The sequence below is a fragment of the Pagrus major genome, chromosome 16, assembly GCF_040436345.1.
Source record: "Pagrus major chromosome 16, Pma_NU_1.0".
NCBI classification, from domain to species: domain Eukaryota; kingdom Metazoa; phylum Chordata; class Actinopteri; order Spariformes; family Sparidae; genus Pagrus; species Pagrus major.
Genome location: NC_133230.1, coordinates 13,744,814 through 13,765,627, shown reverse-complemented (window position 1 = coordinate 13,765,627; position 20,814 = coordinate 13,744,814). Strand labels below are relative to the sequence as shown.

Sequence of the window (20,814 nt, the reverse complement as noted above, 5' to 3'; positions counted from 1 at the left end):
TTTCTTACCTTTGGCTCGCTTGTGTTTTCCACTCTTGGTTCACCCTAGGAATCGAAAAAGAAAATAAATGTGCTTACTGCAAACAATCAGCGGAAAACAACAAAGCTTGCACATACTTCTAACAGCGACACTTACTACTTTGAGTGGATGTACTGATCCCACATAGGGCGTTTCCACTCCCCAGGCTGCAGGGTTGGAGTACCCCCCCACCTCCAGGACACGTGGCACACCCTGGAAGAAGGGGTGTGCGTAGACGAGCCACCTGAGCAGGAGAGACGATAAAACAAGGGAAAACAATAAGAGCAAAATTTCAAATCTGATGAAATAAAGTCACAATGTCCATTCTAGCACGCATTTTCTCATGAAAGTCATAATTGTGAACTCACAGCCCAGCGTTAATGATGATCGAGTTAGCCTTGATGGGGAAGCCAAAGATCCTGGCGTCCTCAGATGTGTCTCTGAAGACGACCTTCTTCCCCTCTGCGTTCTCTTCTGGGAACAGACTGATTTCTGGGACGCTGTAGTCCTGAGGGAGGACGGAGAGCATGCGTTTGTGTTATATAATGGAGAAAATAACAGGTTGTAATGCTGCAGTCCTGAGGGGATGGAGCAAGCATGTGCATTAGTTGCCTGAGGGGGAAATATGCTGAGTCAAAGACACAAATCATAATCCAAACGGGATCTGAAGGATTTTCTCACCGTCAAAACTCAAAACAGATGATGAGAGCCTGTTATTAAAGCCCATAAGTCTGTTTCATAGCTCAACGAAAGCGAGATTCTTTAGGCTAACACTGATGTTTAATTAATTTTTCTTACATAAAAAACATTTGATGATAAGATAATCTTTGTTAAACTGTCAGATTTTGCAAAAAGCTTTGTTTCTGCTGCAGCTTTGAAAGTTTTGGGACTTCAGAAACTATTACTTCGACAGCAGCTATAGTGGTTGAGGGCAGAACAGGATGAAATACAGTTCAAAAGGGTGTCAAAAATAAATATTCAGTTTAACTTTTATTTCACAGATCATTTGTCAAAATATCTGACATTTCATACACTTGTGCAAGAGCCAGAGCAACAGGTGTTTGCTCCTACTTGTGACACTAGGTGGTGCTCTTGAGTTAAAGAGCACATAGTCACTGAGCGGCTACAGTACAAAGACATTCAGAATCAGATAACAATGTTAAAAAGAAAGGAGATAATAAAATGGGTTTCCACTGAACTTTATCACAACACATTGCAGCGGAATCATATCAGATCTAAAAGGAGGGCGTGCGTGTCGACTATTTTTGGCAACAACCAACAACAACATAAGAGTGAACCGCACTTACCCTGACGGCTCTCCGGACAGATCCGATGACGAACTTCCTGGCTGGCTTGGTCTCCGTCTGCCCCTCAGTCGTTTCTCCGTTCTGCTCTCCTTTCTTCACTTCACCCTCTTTCTGTCCGTTCTGCGGCTGCTCCTCTGGAGGGTTGAAGGGGCAGGTGAGCTCTATGTCCCCCTCGTCCAGAGCGATCTTCTCCCCTTTGAAGTTTGGTTTCTCATACAGCACCCATCTAGGGGGGGGGAAAGAAAAACCTCTAATGTAAAATCTGTTGTATCACATTTTTACACAAAATATCTTAATATCTTATATCAAATCCACTCTTCTCATTATTGTGCTGCAGTTCGATGTGTCATTTCACAAAGCTGCTGAGATTCTGTAACTCTTAAAAGGACAATCATCGACTCAGTGCACTCAGGTGGTTGTTGTTGTATGTTGGTCTGGTATGACAAGTGGCTTACAGTGGCTGGTTAGCTACCAAAGCTTTAGGTACATACCTCAGTGGCTAATCTCAAGTAAAATACGAGCACCTTTATATTGTACGGCACCACAGTGCTGCTCGACCAAGGGAAGTCTCTTCATAAAAGAGAGTAAATCCTGTTTTAAGGCCCAGGGACAATGGGATACAAACACTTTAATGAGAGCATTAGCTGCGGTTTGGGCCACAGCGCAGAGCATGATGCATGTGCTGACAGTATAATCGCAAAACAAGTGTCGGCCTGGTGTTAGCAGTGCAGGTCAGAGCAGCAGCATCAGTGTTACTGCAGGTCGATGCTGTTGGCCGCGTCTGATAAAACATTCCGCATCTGAGGTAAGTGTATATTTAAGCATGTGTGTGGGTTTGTTAACTATTGAAGGCATTTACAGGTTCACGGCGTGTCAATGGCTGTTTGTTGTTTTGGTGCTAAGGTACATGACTGCATGCAGTGACAAAGGCTCAGCTGAAGAAAAATAATAACCCCAGGTTTTATTACACCTCTCACGGATGAAGAAAAACAAGACGGGAAGGTGTCATCCTATCAACCTTTAAGTTGAGGCCTCGCGTTTAATGTAGTGCCAAAAAGGCGGTGATGGCATGAGGATGATGCGTTCACTGCTATAATTAAGAAGAAAGACGAGTGAGGTTACATGCTACACTGGCATTAAACAAAAGGTCACTCTCACCTCCAACCAGTTCATAATGCAGCAGCTAGACAGACGAGAACACATAACCCCAATCCTGGCTACTCTCCACTTGCTCCGTTTGATTAAGAAGTTTAAAGATGTCCTCAATCACTTTTTAAGCACGTCTGGGTCTTGCCCTGAGCTATACAGCCAAAATATTGACCCTGTAATAGCCTGTTTGCGGCCTTAGATTCTCAGGTGGGGCACCTTAGGCTGTCCCAAAGTGGAGGCATAAATCTAATGGTGCTTTTGCTTTCAGTGCCCCTTGGCTTTTGACATACTTGCCTGTAGAGCAGACTAATTCTGTGCATGTTTTAAGCCGCTGTAATGAAGTATCAGATTGGGACTCCACACTTGGTACTGTAGCTTTAAAGGGAAAATGTGGAGTAGCAAACCGTGTAAACCTAGAGCATGTGTGCACGTGTTTAATAACCACTCACCCTCCTCTGACGACCCGGATGGAGATGGTCTCCTCCAGCTGCCAAGCCGTGGCATCGATGACATCGCCGCGCACCTCGGTCCTCTGGCCGCACATCCCTGGGCGGTCAAAGATGTACATCTAGGCAAAACGTGGACAGATGCAATTAATAATAAGAATTGTGAACGGGGCAGGGCAGAGTTTGTCTTTGTGGCTGAAGGTTGTTCTTCAAGGTCCAACGTTATGCTAATTTTCAGGTTCATACTTTTATTTTGGATGTCTACATAAATCTCACTTTCTACAACATGGGACCTTTAAGCAGAAAGATTATCAGGTTTAAAACCTTGAGAAACATTTATCAAATAAAATATAATGATTCGAAACTCAATTTTAATATTAGAAGCCATTTACGAGGACAGGGAGAAGGATACAATGGCAGACTGGATACAATTACAGTAATGACAAAAGAATCACTGCAGGCAGGAGTTAAACTGGTGCTGCTGAAGCATCCTACATATGTTTATGGGGGAAAAAAGAATAGAATATCATCCGGTGGCAATATCTCAAGTTTCATATGTGAACCTGAATCTTAAATTTCATGATAATCCCCTGAAAACATCTGATACAAGAGTCGTACAAGGAAGGACGTAGCAGCGTGACAATTGAGTTGCACTACAGCATCAATCTGAGTGACATTTTGCGCAGACATGTATAAGGAAATGAAATATATTTAACACATGGAACAATATTAAAATCAGCCGAAAGGTTCTTTGAAACTCTAGGCTGAATTTGAATAAAAGCTTCTCAAAATAAACTGCTTCACGTCGAGTGCTGACATGTTTCGTCCGGTCAGGTCTGAGGCCCTGCAGCGTGGAAGAAAACCCAGAAGCTCAACTTAAATGTCAGCTCCACCTCCAGCAGTCAGAATCTTTCATGGGCAATCTCAGTGAGAAACCGTACGCCCGTCAGCTGCGTGCAGGAGCAGGCCTGACATTTAGTTAATAACGAACACATCCTGGGATAGGCGCAAGTAGCAGGTATGCAGTTAAACAGCATCAAACACAGCCAGACATTCCACGGAGGTTTCTACGGTTTTCTGATGCAGGACAAAAGGGTTTAACCAGACACTCCTAATGAAAAATATTATGAAATTGCCCTGATGGGAGAACATGTGTTAAACCAAAGAAAAACAAAATAGAGTGAACGTCTTTTACAGATGACTCTTCCCCCTAAGGTGAACAAGTCAGGTACTCTGAATGAATGCATAACTGCATAATGCCAGACCACATGAATGGCTCGCACTGAAAGCCTCGTAACAAACAGCTGTCTCTGCAGTTTGCTTATATGAAACTACTCTATAGTTACATTTGTTTTACGCCATAACCCTTTAAATAGGCGTGACTGATGAAGCTAAGTTGCAGTGGAATAATTACCATATTTTAACATTAACAACTTAGAATTGAATTCTACTGCAAAAAAACATTGTGTGTATGTGTTTTACCGCTTAAAAAATCTGTAATAATACATGTTTAGAACAAGAGTCTATAGCCATGCGAGCAGTGCACTTTGGAACAGGGGTGCTTTGAGCTAAATGCTAAAATTAGCATGCTTACCTGCTCAAAATGACAATGCCATATGCAAATATGAGGGCTACCCACTGCCCCTCAGAGATGCAGATAACAGGACTTTGCATCATTTCGGTTTAGAGTGTTAGCATGCACAGAAAGTACAGCTGAGGCTAATGGGAATAGTGTTAGCTTGGCAAGTCTTTAATCCTAAACCCAAATTTTCCCCCGATGACGCATCTGATTTGAAGTTTTAAGGATTCATCCTCTTGTGGTCAAGGTAATCTTGAATCTAAAAATGCTCATCAAGCTAGTGCCATGAAAATAAAAAACATTTATATAATAAAAAATGTTTTTTGAGGTTTTTTTTTTATGTTAACCATGTGAAGTGAAATCAATATTTTGTTGAGATAATGTCTTGGTCATAATGCTAATTTCCGTTAGCATGTTTACAGAAATGTCCATGATGTGTTAGCATCTAGCTCAAGGACTTAATGCCACCTATATAAAATCAATCAAAGAAAAAATAATAATGACACAGTGAATGGATTTTTTTTTGTCTCACTTCTAAAAATTAACCAGGGTATACTGACATAGAAGCTTTGTACTCTCTACAGAATGAATCACTGACGTCACGCTAACAACAGTCACTCCTGGGTAGACAGGTGGCAGTTCATTTGCATTGCTGAGGTATGCAAAATCATTAGTTTCAGCCATAACTGTACGATTAAAGATCTGATGTTTCCGCTATGCTTATTTAATGTACTGTGTTGCTTTGCTGACATCTTTGATAGACCAAATCTACCCAACAGCTACATCTCAAACTAATTGCTACTTGAGGTAAACTCGAGCTGTCATTTTCTTTAATCTTTGAAATGACGTCCTGACAAAAGAAAATGAAATTCTATGTAAGCTATGTGAAGGATTGCTTTCTTTTTGCCAGGAAGTTATCGTAAACATGACTGGTTCTTCTGTCTCCTTTCTATTCCCCACATCCTCGAATGACTGTTTCAATCTGTCCCATTTGTCAACACAAGAAAATTAGGTCATTATTTATCTAACCGGTGTCACAGCAAATTCCACAGAAACACAGCCTTGAGGATTACTTCCTGGTCCCAGGTTGAAGTTGATGAGGGAAAGTAGCTGTCAGCTTTGTTGCTAGAATGTGCTCAAGAGAGTATTTGGTATGTGCAGACTCACCTTTCCAGGACGAGGATTGAGCTTGCCATGTTCCTTCTCTTTCGTGAGCTGTAGACAAAGACAAAAACACATTTTTACCAAACTTTTCAATATATATCCTATTTATCAGAGCATTTTCCTTTTGTTTACTATTCCTGACATCCTGAGGCAACTCATACAAGCCAAACGCAGACAATAGAGCGTCACAAGCCAATATATCATCACTGATGCTGAAGGCAATGATGCAACGACCTCAGCAATCATTAAGATTACGCCCAGTCTCTAACTGGTGATTTTAACACATGCCAGACAATCCAACATGGTTGATGTTTATGTCAGCCCATTCGACAGGTTCTGGGGGCGTCAGGGAGCGGAAACAAGGATAGAAGACATCATTCATGACAAACAAGCTTTTCTTTCTCGATTGGAATACATTCCTCACTGCACCTGTTTAACCTGATGTCTCCTACTGTACTAAACCCCCCCCGCTTATAACAACAACATGAGCTCGCCTGAGATCTCAGTCAGTGGACAGTGATGAATTAAGCCAGTGTTTCACCTGTGTGTGGGCGTGCATGGCATACCATACATTTCCAAGTCTTTAAATCTCGGCTGGCATGCTGCTGACATTTTTGGTATGTTGACTCGCGGAGCTTGGAATGTGGTGGCAGGTCGGTGTCGTTTAATTTGCATATAGATTTATCATAGAGATTGGTGTGTGTGTGTGTCTTTGTGTGTCTTTGTGTGTGTGGTCTCAGGTAACACTTGGCCCCTACTCTCTGGAAGCTCTGTCGGAAACAGGTTATCATCCGGCTCACGTTACCAACCAAAGAGGGGCCTCCGACAGAAGCTTCTATTTCCACTCGTTCTCGTTAGTGTCCATCCTTGTTCTCATTTAAATTTGTTTTTTCGTTAAATACATTTTCAGGAAAAAAAAGAACCAATCTCGGCCAAGTTTAGCTAAATATTTAGGACACAATAGCATTTGGACATTTCTAAACTGTAACCGAACACCTTTTTACACTTTCAGTGAGAGCAGGCCGGGGGGGCTGAATGGTTGCCTGGTACCTTTTCAGCACTGACCTAGTAAATAAAGTGACTCATTACTATTCACAAGACATATCATACCACAGCAACAACAACAACAAAAAAGCTTCCCACCATAGAGCCACATCAAAAAAAACTTCGACCTTCCTACCAACTGTCGATTTCCTGCAATTGTTATTAAACCTCTTTTTTCACTTGTATGGTACTTTAAACGACAAAGAGGAAAAGGGTCACAGTGACCTAACAACAGCAAATTATGCTAACAATACCCTGATTGTTAAGGTTGCAATATGCCTCTGTCAACAAAGAACATATAGAAAGTCATGACATAGGTGATAGAGATTTGTTATTTTCATTTTTTGTGTTTGTGTATTCATATTGTCAAGTGTTGTTCTTATATGCTGTGTTCATATGTTTTAATATATTGCCAAATGTGCAAAATACAATGTTCCACCATGGTTGACATTAAAGTTTTATTCAGTTCTATACTAAAGTCTATTTCGAGCTGTTAAATTGCTTTCACCCGCAACATGCTGCAGTCAATGCTACGAATGGGGACATGCTGTCACTTAACATAGTTAATAAAAACTAAAAGTCAACACTTAAGTTCCTCTAGCGTGTAATATGTATGGTATACTGTATGTGAACGCTGTTAGGCAGAAAAACCTGATCAAAACAGGTGTGTGACGAATGCTGAGACGAGACGAGAGCTGACATGGTATCTTAACCTGACTGATTGCGACACTTGAGTCGGTCTCACAGGTTTTCCTTACAGGTAATTTACAGTGCTGGTTTGCATAAAACAGTCAGAAGAAAAGTCAAAAATGTAAAGGATATTCATGTCATGGGAATTCAGATAAACTCCAGGCCTGCATTGGCTGTCTTTTTGCTTTTTGATTTCATTAAGCTGACAGTAGTTATGGACACCTTGGCCCTTATCCTGCATTTAGCATTGTCACTTGCCAAAGTAAAAAGAAAATTACGACTATTTTAAATATTTACATGCATTTTTCTTTTACCAAAATCAACATTTTTACAAGCAGTAACTAATACTTGAGGGTATGACCAATACCTGGAACAATCATGACAATCCCATTAGGGTCCTATGCAATGGAAACATTCACTACCCAGAGCATGGTAAAAATGACATCACCTAATATTCAGATTTATCGTGATGTTCAAACATGCTGGTACATTTATCTGTAACAGCTGCATAGTTGGACATTTAATGGTATCAATCATAAACTGCTAGGAAATTACATCCCCTGACAATGTTTTACAATCTGACTCACACTGGCACCTTGAGCTAACGCTAACTTTACGTGTAAAGGCACTTGTAGCTCATGCAATTTGACAGTTGGACTCCTTTAAAAAGCAATCAACAAGATTAATAGTTTAGCTTGAGCCTAAAAAAGTAGCGGTTCCCCCAAAATAAAAAGAATCCAATGCAGCATTCTCAATGCTTAACACTGAAGGTATACGTCTGTGTATGTTAGCTGCACTTCATTCTTGGCTTCACTCTACAGCTGAAAACAAGGTCAGAAAACCGCATCATTAATGGGAAGTGATGTGTTTACTGCTGCCTTGATGATCAATTACAACTCCAACTGACACCTTTTCCCCTCCTGTTCCCTTCCCTCCCAGAAATCTGGGCACAAGATCTGCGCTCCCATAAAATTAGTTACCACAGATGGAATGTGCAGTTTCAGCAAATCAGAAAAAAAAGCACGAAAATGTGCTTCATGTTCAGGAATACAACAAATGCCACCTCGAGGAAGGGAACAGATAATTGCATTTGCCTTCTTCTCTCACCCTGCCCCCTTTAAATTTCTCCCTGTCAACTCCACTTCATCAAATATCAAACAAACAAGCAGAGAAATGCGAGGATGAACACAAAAGGATGAGGTGTGGCCCTGTCTCTGCAGGATCAGACAGATAGCTGGAATGGGTGTGGTGGCCGGTGGAGACAGGAGAAAAAAAAAAAAGAAAAAAAAAAACAGAGAAGAAGAAAGTGTTCAGTGTTTCGGATTAAATGATTGAGAAGCCTTACGCCCACCTGGCTGGCTGAGAAAGTGCCACTGATAGTTGGAGATTACAGCATGTAACCTTATTAATGCTTTGACAAACAGATAGCGATCAGCCCTGCAGCGTGTTCAAAATTCCCTTCCAATTCTCCTTTATGTCAGCTGTCAGCAGGATAGAGCTCTAAAACACATCTCCCTTGTCACAACGTGTCGCTAATAAACTGTTTTCATTGTCTGGGTACCTTGGCACAAGAAGTAACAAAAAAGTAGTTTATGAAGATACACATATCATAAAATTCTGCAAAAACATAAGGATTGCATTGTTTCTTGCACCTTTTTCTAAACATCTAGTGTGTGGAAGTTGCAACACAATGTCAACATCTACATTACAGTACAATATTATAGGGTGAATCCACTGGTTTCAAAAAGAAGTCCGATTGTATATAAGCTTATGAGGAAATGACCCCACTTCTCACTTGATTTAATACCTCAGTAAACGGTTCCCTGATGAGTTTATGGTCTCAATCATTTGTTTAAAACCCTCTTTAATACAGCATGATGTTCATTTAGAGTAAAATATAGGGCGTTGTGACTGACGGGTCGCTTCCACAGCAACAGTCAGTCACGTGTAGCAAGGCTCCTCCCTCTAGTCCAAATATGGTAACTACTGGCTCCAAAAAACAAAAACAGCGACAGCCATGATGCCAAAACTCAAGGTGTGAAATGGTAATCCACAAAACAACCAGTGGGTTTTACACTAGGTGTTTCTGCATATGACCTGACATGCAGATCAAAACAAAACCACAGCCGAGGTGGCTTCCGGTAACTAATCATGGGTTCTGTAGGGATGCAACTTTATGTATTTGTAGCACAAGTGTGACTTGTCTGGCTCTCTAGTTTCGGTTTAAAACTGTCTGAAAAAGTCTCAAAACTTTTGCTTCTGCAGTAATATTTCCGTACGTGGATTTTTAGAAGCCCAAACTCATTCTACGTTAGTCTCAGTCTCAGTGGCCCGGTCAGTAATATGAGCTGTCGTTGGCCTGTAAAACAGGAGCCATGCTACTGATCATCACAGAGGATTGTTTGAGCATGAACAAACATCCTGTGCAAACATTTGTATTCAAACTGCGCAGAACAGCTGGAGTCTAACTAGTAGTTACACCTCCAGCACCCAGCAGACACTCTTTTTGTGCTTGCATGCACCGAAATAACATCACTATCCCTGCATGTGGAGATAAATGATCAACAGATGATATATTGCAGAGAGCAGCATCATTAAAAGGCGGAGGGTACAGTTCTGGTTTTACTGCCTGTCGCAACATCCTAACCTCCCCTCGGGGATCGGTTCTGTGGTTTCTTAACTGCTGGCGTACTGCGCTGTCTGCATTTGAAAGATAATGGTTAATGGCTGACTGGGAGATCAACATTTTGTGGTTTCTTTACTGAAAGGTGTCTGTGGTCCAGAATTAGCTGGTGTGTGGGGACAAAAAGCGAGAGGACGTAATGGGCGAGAGGGCGTATGTGCGCCTTCATATGTGAACCTCTCGTGCCAATAAAAATACATTTAAGACATGCCCAAATCGGTTAAGCCCACATGAATGCTTGCATGTGAGAACAAGTGCGTACACGTGTGTAGACGAGGCTGGATACACACCCTCATCCGTGTGATTTAGTGATGCTCAGTGGGAATAGCATGTACCTGACAGGTGGAGGTGCAGGTGGAGGTGGAGGTTTGGAAGTACACTTGTTTTTTTTACATTTTGACACTACAGGCGCACTGAACGTTTGACTTGAAACGTGTGCAGCCACTTCGACTCTTAATGACGGTGAGCGCTCTACAAATATTTGAACTAAGCAGCTCTATAAATCGCACATGTTACAGTATGTGAAGGCATATGCACATCGACAAAAGCCAAACAAAGAGGGACTTTTCTTGTGTGCACAACAAACCTCATGTGAAGTCATCTCTCTCACCTATTGTAAGCCGACCTGTTGTTTGTCTTTTTGTACAGCAGTGAGGGGACAGAGATCTGAGAGCCGCCTACAGACTAAGTAAACACATGTATTGTACAAAAGGCAGAAACATATGTAGAGGATTTTCTTTCTGATGTTGTTACCTTAGACGTAGGTGCCATTTCAAGCCTCACACAACCCTCCACTGACTGCAAATGTACACACTGGAATGATCTTTTTTGAAGTCTTCTTCTACTGCATTCTTCACACTTATCTTTGCCTCAGTATGCAGAAAAACCTGCATTATTTGCACACCGTGTGCACGTCTGTTCATGAGCTGAGGCCTGCTACCTCATAAATATGTTGTACAAGCTCATCACCAAAAAGTACAAACATGATTTCTTATACATTTCCATTTATCTACGGCTACAGCTCATCGAAATTTATCATATAAAGTCACTCATCGTCTACGGTGTTAGAAATGTGTAAGACTTAGTAAGGGCCTGTGTCCACATAGCATTTCTTCAAGGCAGAAAAGGGCTGGCAGAGAGCTTGGGAGCGCTGTGTTGATGGTGCGTTGAGAAAAAAAAATGCCGCACGTTGGTTTCAATTCACATCAGCTAACACAGTCATAACCCATCTAAGATATGATTGGTTGCTTTCTTTTTTTCACACATTGGGAACATTTGAATTTTGTTGTTTCCATTTTGTGCTCAGAAACAAACACCATGTGGACACGAGCCTAAGAACATACTGGTAATACTTACATAAGCATCGGGGAAGGCTCTGTATTTCATTGTGAAATTCCTCTCAGGTTCTTGGCTCTGGAACTGAGACCCTCCTTGCTCACTGATGAACAATGGAGTCTGCTGGACCCCCGTGGTGTTCTCATTACTGAAGCTGCGCTGCAGGATGGGAGTGCCCAGTCCTCCATTGCCTACACCCATCCCCATCCCCATCCCCATCCCCATCCCCATCCCAAGCCCCTGTGTCTGGCCAAACATCGACAGGTGGGAGTCCGTTGGTGCGAACGGTCTGTGGAGGTCTATCGTGCCGGTGGGGCTGAGGAGGCGGGTGGGACTGTTGCTTGAGGGTGGCGAGGTGATGCCCGCCTGTGGGGGGCGACTCAAACGAGCATTAGATTCGTCAGCCCCGGACAAGGAGCCTGATGCGGAGGATGAGGAGTTCAAAAGGAAGGAGAAACGGTCAAAGCGGGATGAGGCTAGGTCTGTTCCAGAGCCCAGGTCAGGCTCCCTTGGCCCTATTTCAGGTAGCGAGCCGCTGCGGAAGAGTTGACGTTTGCTTTCATGTGTCTGATCTATGGAGGATGACCTGTAGCTTCCAAAGATGACACTGTTATCTAGGCGAGAGCCAGTGTTGGGGGACTGAAGTACTCCATTTCCATTATGTACTGGGGACAATAACTCATCAGATGAAGGGTCAGAGGATTTTCTCATCACGATACTGTTGGTGGCAGATGCTCTGAGGGGCGAGGTCAGACCTCTTGTTCCAAGTTGCTGCTGGTCTTGCAGGTGATTGAACACATTCTGTAAGTAGCAATGAAAAATAACATGTTCCTTAAAAAGCTATCTTTTCAATCAATCAACCAATCAATTAATCTCTGTTCACAACAAAAGTCATCCCACGACACTTTCCAAATTGAGCAGGTCTAGACAATACTCTAATCATCTTAACATTTTTTTAATCTTTGTGACCAAATCATATTAATTTTTACAATTTGTTCGCTGCGGGGCAAATTTCAAGCCAATGCGTGTTTCCATCCATTACTGTTAGGTAGTAGTTTCACACGGCGGCCATTTTCCTCTGACGTCACAGAGCTCGAATGCTTGGATAATCTTTTGTTGCTGTGCTCCAGGTTGCTAGTTGTATAAATGCAGGGAATCTGACAAGTTGTTACCATTCTCACCACTAGCTGAGCAATCAGCCACTAAAAAGACGAAAAAGACTAGAATGCTAAAGTTAGTTGTTGTCTACCAGAAGCTAACGGCTAATCAAATATGTTGTTTGAACTTGAAATATGGTCCAAGTCCCTCCAGATTTACACTATCCATTGTCTTTTCAGTTGCTGATAAATCAGGAAGTGGTGAACTGATAACAAATTGCCATCTTTCCTCTATTTATAATATACTTGCAGATGCAGGGATACAAAAGAGGAAGTTTTCATCTCTTCAGCTGACATGCTTCATGTACGCCTTGATTAATTTGTTTGCACTGTATTGTTTGTTTCCATCGCTCTTTGTCGAATTGTCTTTTTAAGAGCCATGGAACTTAAAAAAACAGAAAAATGTAATTTAATAATAATAATAATAATAATAATAATAATAATAATAATAATAATAATAATAATAATGTATAGTTATTTAGTTAATGTACACTCCATGTAGATTTTCCTGCTCCATGCAATAAGGATGAAAACAGATTTTCAATGTTGTTTTGTGAAGTCCATATAAAGAGATGAAGGTTTTAACCAGGTAAAGACAATTTACTGAGTGTTTTTCTGAATGTAACAATACCTGCTGGCTCTGCTTCATCAGCTCCAGTGGTGAACGTGTGTCTCTGGCGGTGCTCCTCTTTAATCCCAGGTCAGGAGGCAGTGTTGGCAGAGTAGGCAGAGCGTGAAGTCCGTTGAGGGCTTTAAAGTTGCTGGTGACAGAATCAGGGACGTCAGAGGTGATAGGGCTGGGAGCATCCTCGACAATCGGTGGCAGGGAGGAGATGAGGGTCGGAGCTGGCGCACGCATGGGCGTGTGTCTGGGCTTCAGGGTAGGTCCCATGCTTTTCAGGGTATCCACCAGACTATCCATTTCGAACTGGCTGGGGGACTCTGTGTCAGGGGAGGCAGGGGGAGTGGAGGGGGGAGCTGCAGGCTCGGAGACCAGCTCCACACGCGTGGCCTGGAACACTCCAGTAAAACGGGATGGGTCGTAGTCGTCGTGCCCCTTGTAGCTGTCTGTGGCGTCGTAACTGCTTTGCTGTGCTGAGGAGAGGCCGGAGACAAGGAGCTGTGGTGAGTCCCACCGTGACTTTATCCTCTCTGGCTCAGCCTCTCTCAGTCGCTCTCTTTCACCTGCAGGTACAGCAGGCTCCTCCTGCTCCACTAAGCTTCTCCTCCACTCATGTCTCCACTCCCCTGCTGGCTCGCCCTCACCGCTCAGATAAACTTTGGCCCTGTCATTCAGGCTGTTGCCAGGGGTAATATGTTCCTCTGGGGAGGTGGAGGAGGCGGAGGAATAGGCGGTGCTAACATATTTGTACGCTGTAGCCTCGGGGAGAGCAGAGGAGGACAGGGAGGAGGGACTGGAGTAGGTGTCAGACACTGTGTAACTCAGAGAATCAGTAAAAGAGGAATCCTCTGGGCTGTATGGTCTATTCTCAGAAACCCACTTGAATCTATTCTTCCATCTGTACTCTGAGCTTAAATCTGCCCCGTTTACTTCAGTCACAGTGGAGCTTGTTTCGCTCGACTCCACTGTATCCTGGCCAACCTCAGTGGTACCACCCTCACTGATCAGAGACACTTTACGGAAGCGTTTGGATTCATCCTCTTGCGAGGGAGATGTATTCTTTATAGTTAGTTTGGTGCTCAGGCTGCTGTAGCCTGAATTCATTTTGTCAGCCGCTTCCTGGTCAGCTTCAGTCGGCTGATTTTCTGAAGCAAAGACTTGTGTAGCTGTCGGGGACCTGGATGAACACAGAGAGAAAGAAAAAAAAAGGGCAACAGATGACAAAATAGAAGGACAGAGAGGCTGATTTGATCATTGGTTCACAGTGTGTCAAGGGCTGCAGTGCCTCCGGGGCGTGGTATGTCATGCAATGCCGAAATGCAAAATATGCAAAGCAACTTTGAGGATCTTGCCTTGGATGCAGTGCCAAACACAGTTTATAAAGACCTCATAATTACAGCAGCTGTTTGACTTATAATGGCTCTAACAATTAGCGATCTCTTAAATACAGCACGAGTTTAGAATAAAACACCGGACTTCAGACTTGCTTTTTACACCGGTGCTCCTAGGTGCACCAGCACATAATTTGGGTGGACCCAATGATACATTTTAATTTAATTTCTTAACACTTCATGTAAACAATGGGAATAAAGGTTGAAATACAGTTTTTTTCCCATTTAAATCACAGCTAGGCCTGTCACGATAACAAATTTTGCTGGACGATAAATTGTCCTAGAAATTATTGCGATAAACGATAATATTGTCGCTTTGAGACCATTTTTCAACTAATATAATGATAATGGCAAAATAATGCAAGTACACCCTCACAGCACATGCAACAAGAACTTGCGATAAACTCAATTGTTGAAAACATAAAATGTTAAATTATGGACACTATCCAGTTGAATTATGGGAATTGTGGTACCTTGTGTTTTTGGAGTTTGACCAATATTAGGAACCAGTAGTCTGGATATCTTGGCATCTGATCCTGAATTACACTTATCCAGCAGCAAAACATCTTTAGTTGCTCCATTAAACTGGTATGTTTGATTCAAATAAGTCTAATTTTCTTCTCTGTCGCAGAACAACAACTTCTTAATTATTATCAAATGCTGAGACAAACGCTTGAAATATTGGTACACCGTAAACATGGTGTTAAAAAGTTTGACATTCTTACATCCGCACACCTTTTTCTTCAAAGCCTACACCAAAGACAAGCTGGAATTATAATCATTTAAACCTATACATGAAACCCTTAAAAACCGTGTTGTTTGTGTAAGTTATGGAGATTGGTAACCCTGTTTTTGTGGTGTCTGACAAGCTAATGCAGGCTAGGCAATAAAAAAAAACAGCGTAATCGTCTCCGCAAGTATTGTGTGCCGCACGAAACTAAGCATTAAGTTGGACGTCAAGAAGCTGACAGAAGTCAAGCAGTAGTTTCAGCTGATCCTCCGTCAGTGGAGTCATTCACCTGTCATAGATCTTGAACTTCATAGTCTGCGTAGCATGAACATTTCAAGGAGGGGTAAGATTAAAAAACTATTTGATTAAAAGGTTGACTGTGTGGGCGACTACCAGTAAAAGGTGAAAAGCTTGTGAAACCGCACAAAGAACGGACATGGTGACTCACCGTCATCAAACAGGTGAAACAGATGAGCGTATGCCCGGGGTGGATTATTCAAAGGTCATGAGAATTAAATTGCCTTTGTGAATTACTTAAAGGCATGTGCCAAAAAGGTCACAACTAGACGTTGCAGTAAAGAATGTGCAGTCATATATGCTGGTGTTAGGGACTTTTAAGCATCGCTGCAAAAGATTTGAGTATCAGTGGGCCTGAACAGAAACACACCGACCAAAGAATGAGTCACTCTCAAACTACTGGTTCTGCAGATCGAGCTAAAAGTTGATGAATAGAGACAGTATTTACAATAAGATTAACACAGTGGTTAGTTTCTACATGACAATTGGCCACTACACCACAAACCACAGTATATTTACCTTTAGATTTTAGGCTTAATTAGGTACTTTTGAGCCGAAAGGCAGCTGGCAGCTATCTTAATATCTGACCACCCACGGAGATATAGCTTTGGTTTATGACGTGCGGGGGACATAATCAATCTAACAAATCATACATTTTGATGAAACCTGTTATTGTGCTTCTAATAACAGTGGTATGATGGCAGAATGACAAAAAAATTAAATGCTTTGTAAACGTCTGTATTGTTACTACATTGATCGTAATGTTTTTTAGTTTACTACATATATATCTGATACCTTGATTGATAATGTTGTATTTGAATACAGCACTGTGGGGGGTGTTTTATGTCCAGTCAGAACTCATGTTCACACACGCTTTGACTCTCGCAAACACACTCAATGAACCTGTCTAAAATATGTTATTTTATTTCTTTCCCCTACAACCATCTGGCAACCCCTGGAAAGGAACTCCCCTTGGGGGGGGGGGGACACGAGAACCAAGTTGAGAACCAATGATTTAAGCAGTCAGTATTTCTCAGCTGGCCCCGAGTTGTGTCTGCAGGCATTCATGTCACGTTGCATACAGCCCCAGTAACCTCCACCAATGAAGGTGGAACAGCCTGTCGAGCATGTAGCCCTCGAGGTTGACTTAGGGCAAGAAAAATTCAGCAAGCATTTGCATAGTAAGGTCTTTGTTATGAATGTGTGGCAACAACTGAGGCAATCATAAAAAAAACAACACTGTTTTCAACTAATATCTCTTTCTCAAATCTCAAAGCAACACGTGATGCAAAAATGATTCCCTGTATCCTCCAGCTCCTCCTGGGACATTGTGAGTACATTGCTGTTCCAGTGACAGAACCACACCTGTACATTTTGGCAGCGATCCCAAACCTCATCCAAGACTTCACGGCAGCATGCAAATTATAACACTTCTGACACAATTAGACTGGAGGAGACAGACAGAAAGATTGATTGATAAGAGGCACATATGGTACATTAGTGTATCAAGTTGCAGGTGCTGGGACGTTCTGTGATAATCAGTGGTTCTCAAACTGGAGGGTGGGCTCCACTCAGGGGGCATAGAGTTCCTGCTTAGGGGGGGGCATGGATGACAAGGGGATATATAGGGGTGACACTAAAATAAAATTAATGTATTTTATTTAGAGGCATTAAATAAGAGTTTGCTGCTGTTACTGCAAACTTTAGCAGCTTTCCCTATCACTGTTAATGATTTGTAACAATTGTGGGGTGGGTAGTGTGAACTTTTTTTGGCTTCTGACAGAAAAAGTTTGAGAACTACTTCTATAAATACACACCTGGGAATCAAAGTCAATGCAAAAACACGTGTTAGAACATGTACCAGCATCTACAGGGACCTCACGTCTGTATGTACTAGTACATGGAGTGACACCACATTTGTGGAATGTTAACGTTGCACATAAAAGGCAAACGACCCATGTAATTATATGTGAGCATGCTATAATTTGTAGCCCCCGTTTGTTATGGAACTCTCAAAGATCTGCCTCCATGCAAATCTTTAACTCATCTTCACAGCAAATACTGTTAGTTCCATACTGAGTAACATCTTTAAAAAATTCTAATGTTGCTCTTTCGCCTTTGGTGACAAAATGTTGGAATGTGGACAACATACCTTACACCAAAGGAAACTGTGAAACATGCCTTTGGTTTGAATGGCTCCTGTTGAGAATGACAACCAGGGCTGAGAATGACAACCAGGGCTGAGAATGACAACCATGTGCACACAAAAGGTTCTAATCGATGTTAAGGATATTTTACTCTTTCCAGAAAAAACATTGCTGCAAACTCAGAACAGAGTGGGAACACTCGACTGGAAACAGATAATCAAGGGTGGAGCCTTTATCAACATTGATTTTGAAATATTGCCAATCAGTAAGAGCTCTTTGCAAATACTGATGAACTCAAGCAGAACACACGCAACTCTCGGGAGGTCAACATGTGATACCTTCCATAATAACAGGATGAAAACATCTTGTCAGATCTGTCTTTCTAAGAATACATAAAAATCCATGAGTGGGTGAAGAGTGCATGTTTATCCCACTGGCATGTTTTTCTTTTTTAGCCTCCCTTCTCTCCAAGAAAGCTAAAAAAGTTTGTTAGTTTACTTTTCGTCTCTCTTCATGTCTACAGGGGATTACCCAGTGTACAGTAGTGTGACTTGTGGTTATTTGGATTGCTACATGAACAACCATCTGTCCGGCTGTCAAACACCAACCAGCCCTGCAGCTCTACTGAGCTCAGAGGACAGGTGTAGCTTACACGCCATCAATCACTGGGTTAAAAGTTAACTGCAAACTTGAAAATCATGTTGAGCCCAGTTGTTACTACATGGCCTTCATAAGATGAAGCATTAGCACTGAACTTGTGTTAATGCTTAACGTTGAAGGTGCAGAATTCTAGCGAAAAATGGTTGAGTCTCACCCCGATGCCGTAAAACTCTGGCGCTTTGCATTGTGGTATTTAACGACTTAGAAATGAGACTAAACAATCAGAATTGTCTACTTCACCTTTGAAGTTTGGCACATCGACATCTGTTTAAGTGAGTGAAATAAAAAGCCTGTTGTGGCTCCAGAGGAAGCTGGGCAAACCCGGATAAATTGGTTCAGTTCAGTTTGTTACACCTTAAAGCGGTTGTTTTTTGCATTTCCACTGTCAACAGTTGGTACCAAAAAAACTGTTTTTGTTACCCCTCTGTTGAGGTAGCTAGCACACTGATCCGATTCTAAAGGTTGGAATTAAAACACTGCAGACCAGTCGGAACGGTTACCAGGGGTTACATAGGGTTCAAAGGGTACTATACCGGAAGTATTTCTGTGGAAACACAGTTTATTACTACAACTTTGAAAATGAAAAGAATTTCATGTGTGTAGTTAGAAAGAACAGTGGAGTTTACCAGTTCTTTGTAGGCCACTCGTCATCTCTGCTTGAGTCTAGCAGCATGTGGCTACATTAGCTGCTACCAGCATATCAAACTCAATCTCAGACCGAGCTGGGTAATGTAGGCGACAGGTAACCCAAAGAAGATGGTTTGTTACACACAGAACCATGAAAAGGCGCTGCAAGAAACTGTGTGGAAAAGGTCGGACACTTTCAGAAACTACTTGGCAGGTGATGACCATAAATCAACAGGAGGAGAGCACTACCAGCAGAGCACGATGGTAAATAGCTTGTTCTTAGCTTCCCTCTCCACGAGGAAATACTCGCCAGTTCTTATATAACTGATGTCTTAACCTCTTGAGAAGCTGCCATTGTGGTTTTCCAATGAAGAGTCGCCTCTCTCGCTGGCCGTCACACCTAAACCCCGGCCGAAGCTGTCGCGTCTAGCTGCCAGAAGTTCCTCAAAGGACGCTTGTTTGGTCTAACCACTGTGTGCGCGAGGGACAAGCCCATAGCTTGAATCCTGACAACCTCTAACTTCTTTACTGGTTATCCAAGTGAGATCACCTTCAACCTTATCTGCTCCTGTTAATTAAAATTCTTGGTCAACGGCCAACGTCAGATGCAATTGCTGCAATAGCAAAACATAACTGTGCCACATATTTATGTTAGTAGGCAAATGAGCCATCGAGAGATGCAGTGCTACAGGTTACGGGACATGTTACGGAGCTATAAGGGGTCATTATCTTATGAGTACGTCTTGGAAAAACCATAAAGATTTCCTGCAGTGATGCTGCTCTTTGATACGCCCAAGTGCCCAAGAAAATGCAAATTGCAAGCATAGCACATGAACCACACAGCAGATCCTGGGAAGCAAATTACCCACTCAGAGTTGGTTGACCTAAATGACAGTGCAGGAGGAGGCTCGGGAGAAAGTGGCAGAAAGAGGGTTTGTTTCCTCATGGAGAACAGCAGCTCCAAGAGTCCAAACATAAAATTGACTGCTGTAAGACAACTCAAAAGAAAAGACTGGAATATTTTGTTGGTCTGATTAGAGACATTAAAACAAAACTGCAGAGCCTCTACAGAGGTGACCCCGACAGATTCTTGGCTGAAGGCTGTATTCAGACCAAATCAGAACTTCCAACTGGGAGAGTATGATCTTTTGGTCAGTGAACTCCGTCTGGTCTGGTTTCTTGCTCCCAGCTTGGGAGCAACAACCTTTCCAAAGAGGCTCCTTTCTCCATCTGCAACACGTTTGCAGTGTATTTCTCCACCCTTGCTGGTGTAATCTCCTGGCAGCAGAATGTTGTTTAGGGTTTCTCAAAGCAACTTGGCGGACCTCTGAATGCTTGTGCATGTGTCGCTATCGGTCTTACCCACACACCAAATGTGTCACGTCAACGATTGCTTATGAGAAAACATAAAAACCTTCGATTAAAAGTATTACAGTAGGCGGTTATTTTTGTCCTAATACATTTAGTGAGGACAATACTGTTGATCCGCCCATCTGATTGGCTGCTTATGTGATTGTTCACCACAGCGTGACGCTGGGTTGCGTTTCTCTAGAAGTTGGTTCTGTTTCAACTTTTCACCACAGGGCCACTGTGTGTTTTTAGCAACAATTGCAGTCAGCAGCCTTAAGACACTGCCTTTACTGAGAATGCATGGACTGGGATCGGACTGGGATCGAAACACTTGATGAGTTGATCGTGGCGATTTTCCATTACCCGGATAATGGTGAATATCCTCATATCGGTGGCTTGAAAAGGGTGTCTGGCGCGA

At 42.4% G+C, this 20,814-nt stretch overlaps 1 protein-coding gene across 1 annotated transcript in view; it reads right to left on the bottom strand.

Moving 5' to 3' along the window:
* The window catches only part of crybg2 (crystallin beta-gamma domain containing 2), a 49,330-nt gene that overhangs the window by 6,440 nt on the left and 22,076 nt on the right, over positions 1–20,814 (bottom strand). Inside the window, exons 5-12 of the mRNA XM_073483145.1 lie at positions 13,204–14,371; positions 11,437–12,216; positions 5,667–5,714; positions 2,924–3,042; positions 1,326–1,551; positions 387–526; positions 136–262; positions 9–44 (exon numbers count right to left, since the gene is read on the bottom strand). Coding sequence (XP_073339246.1) covers positions 9–44; positions 136–262; positions 387–526; positions 1,326–1,551; positions 2,924–3,042; positions 5,667–5,714; positions 11,437–12,216; positions 13,204–14,371 — 2,644 coding nt within the window. The remainder of the gene's footprint in view (positions 1–8; positions 45–135; positions 263–386; positions 527–1,325; positions 1,552–2,923; positions 3,043–5,666; positions 5,715–11,436; positions 12,217–13,203; positions 14,372–20,814) is intronic.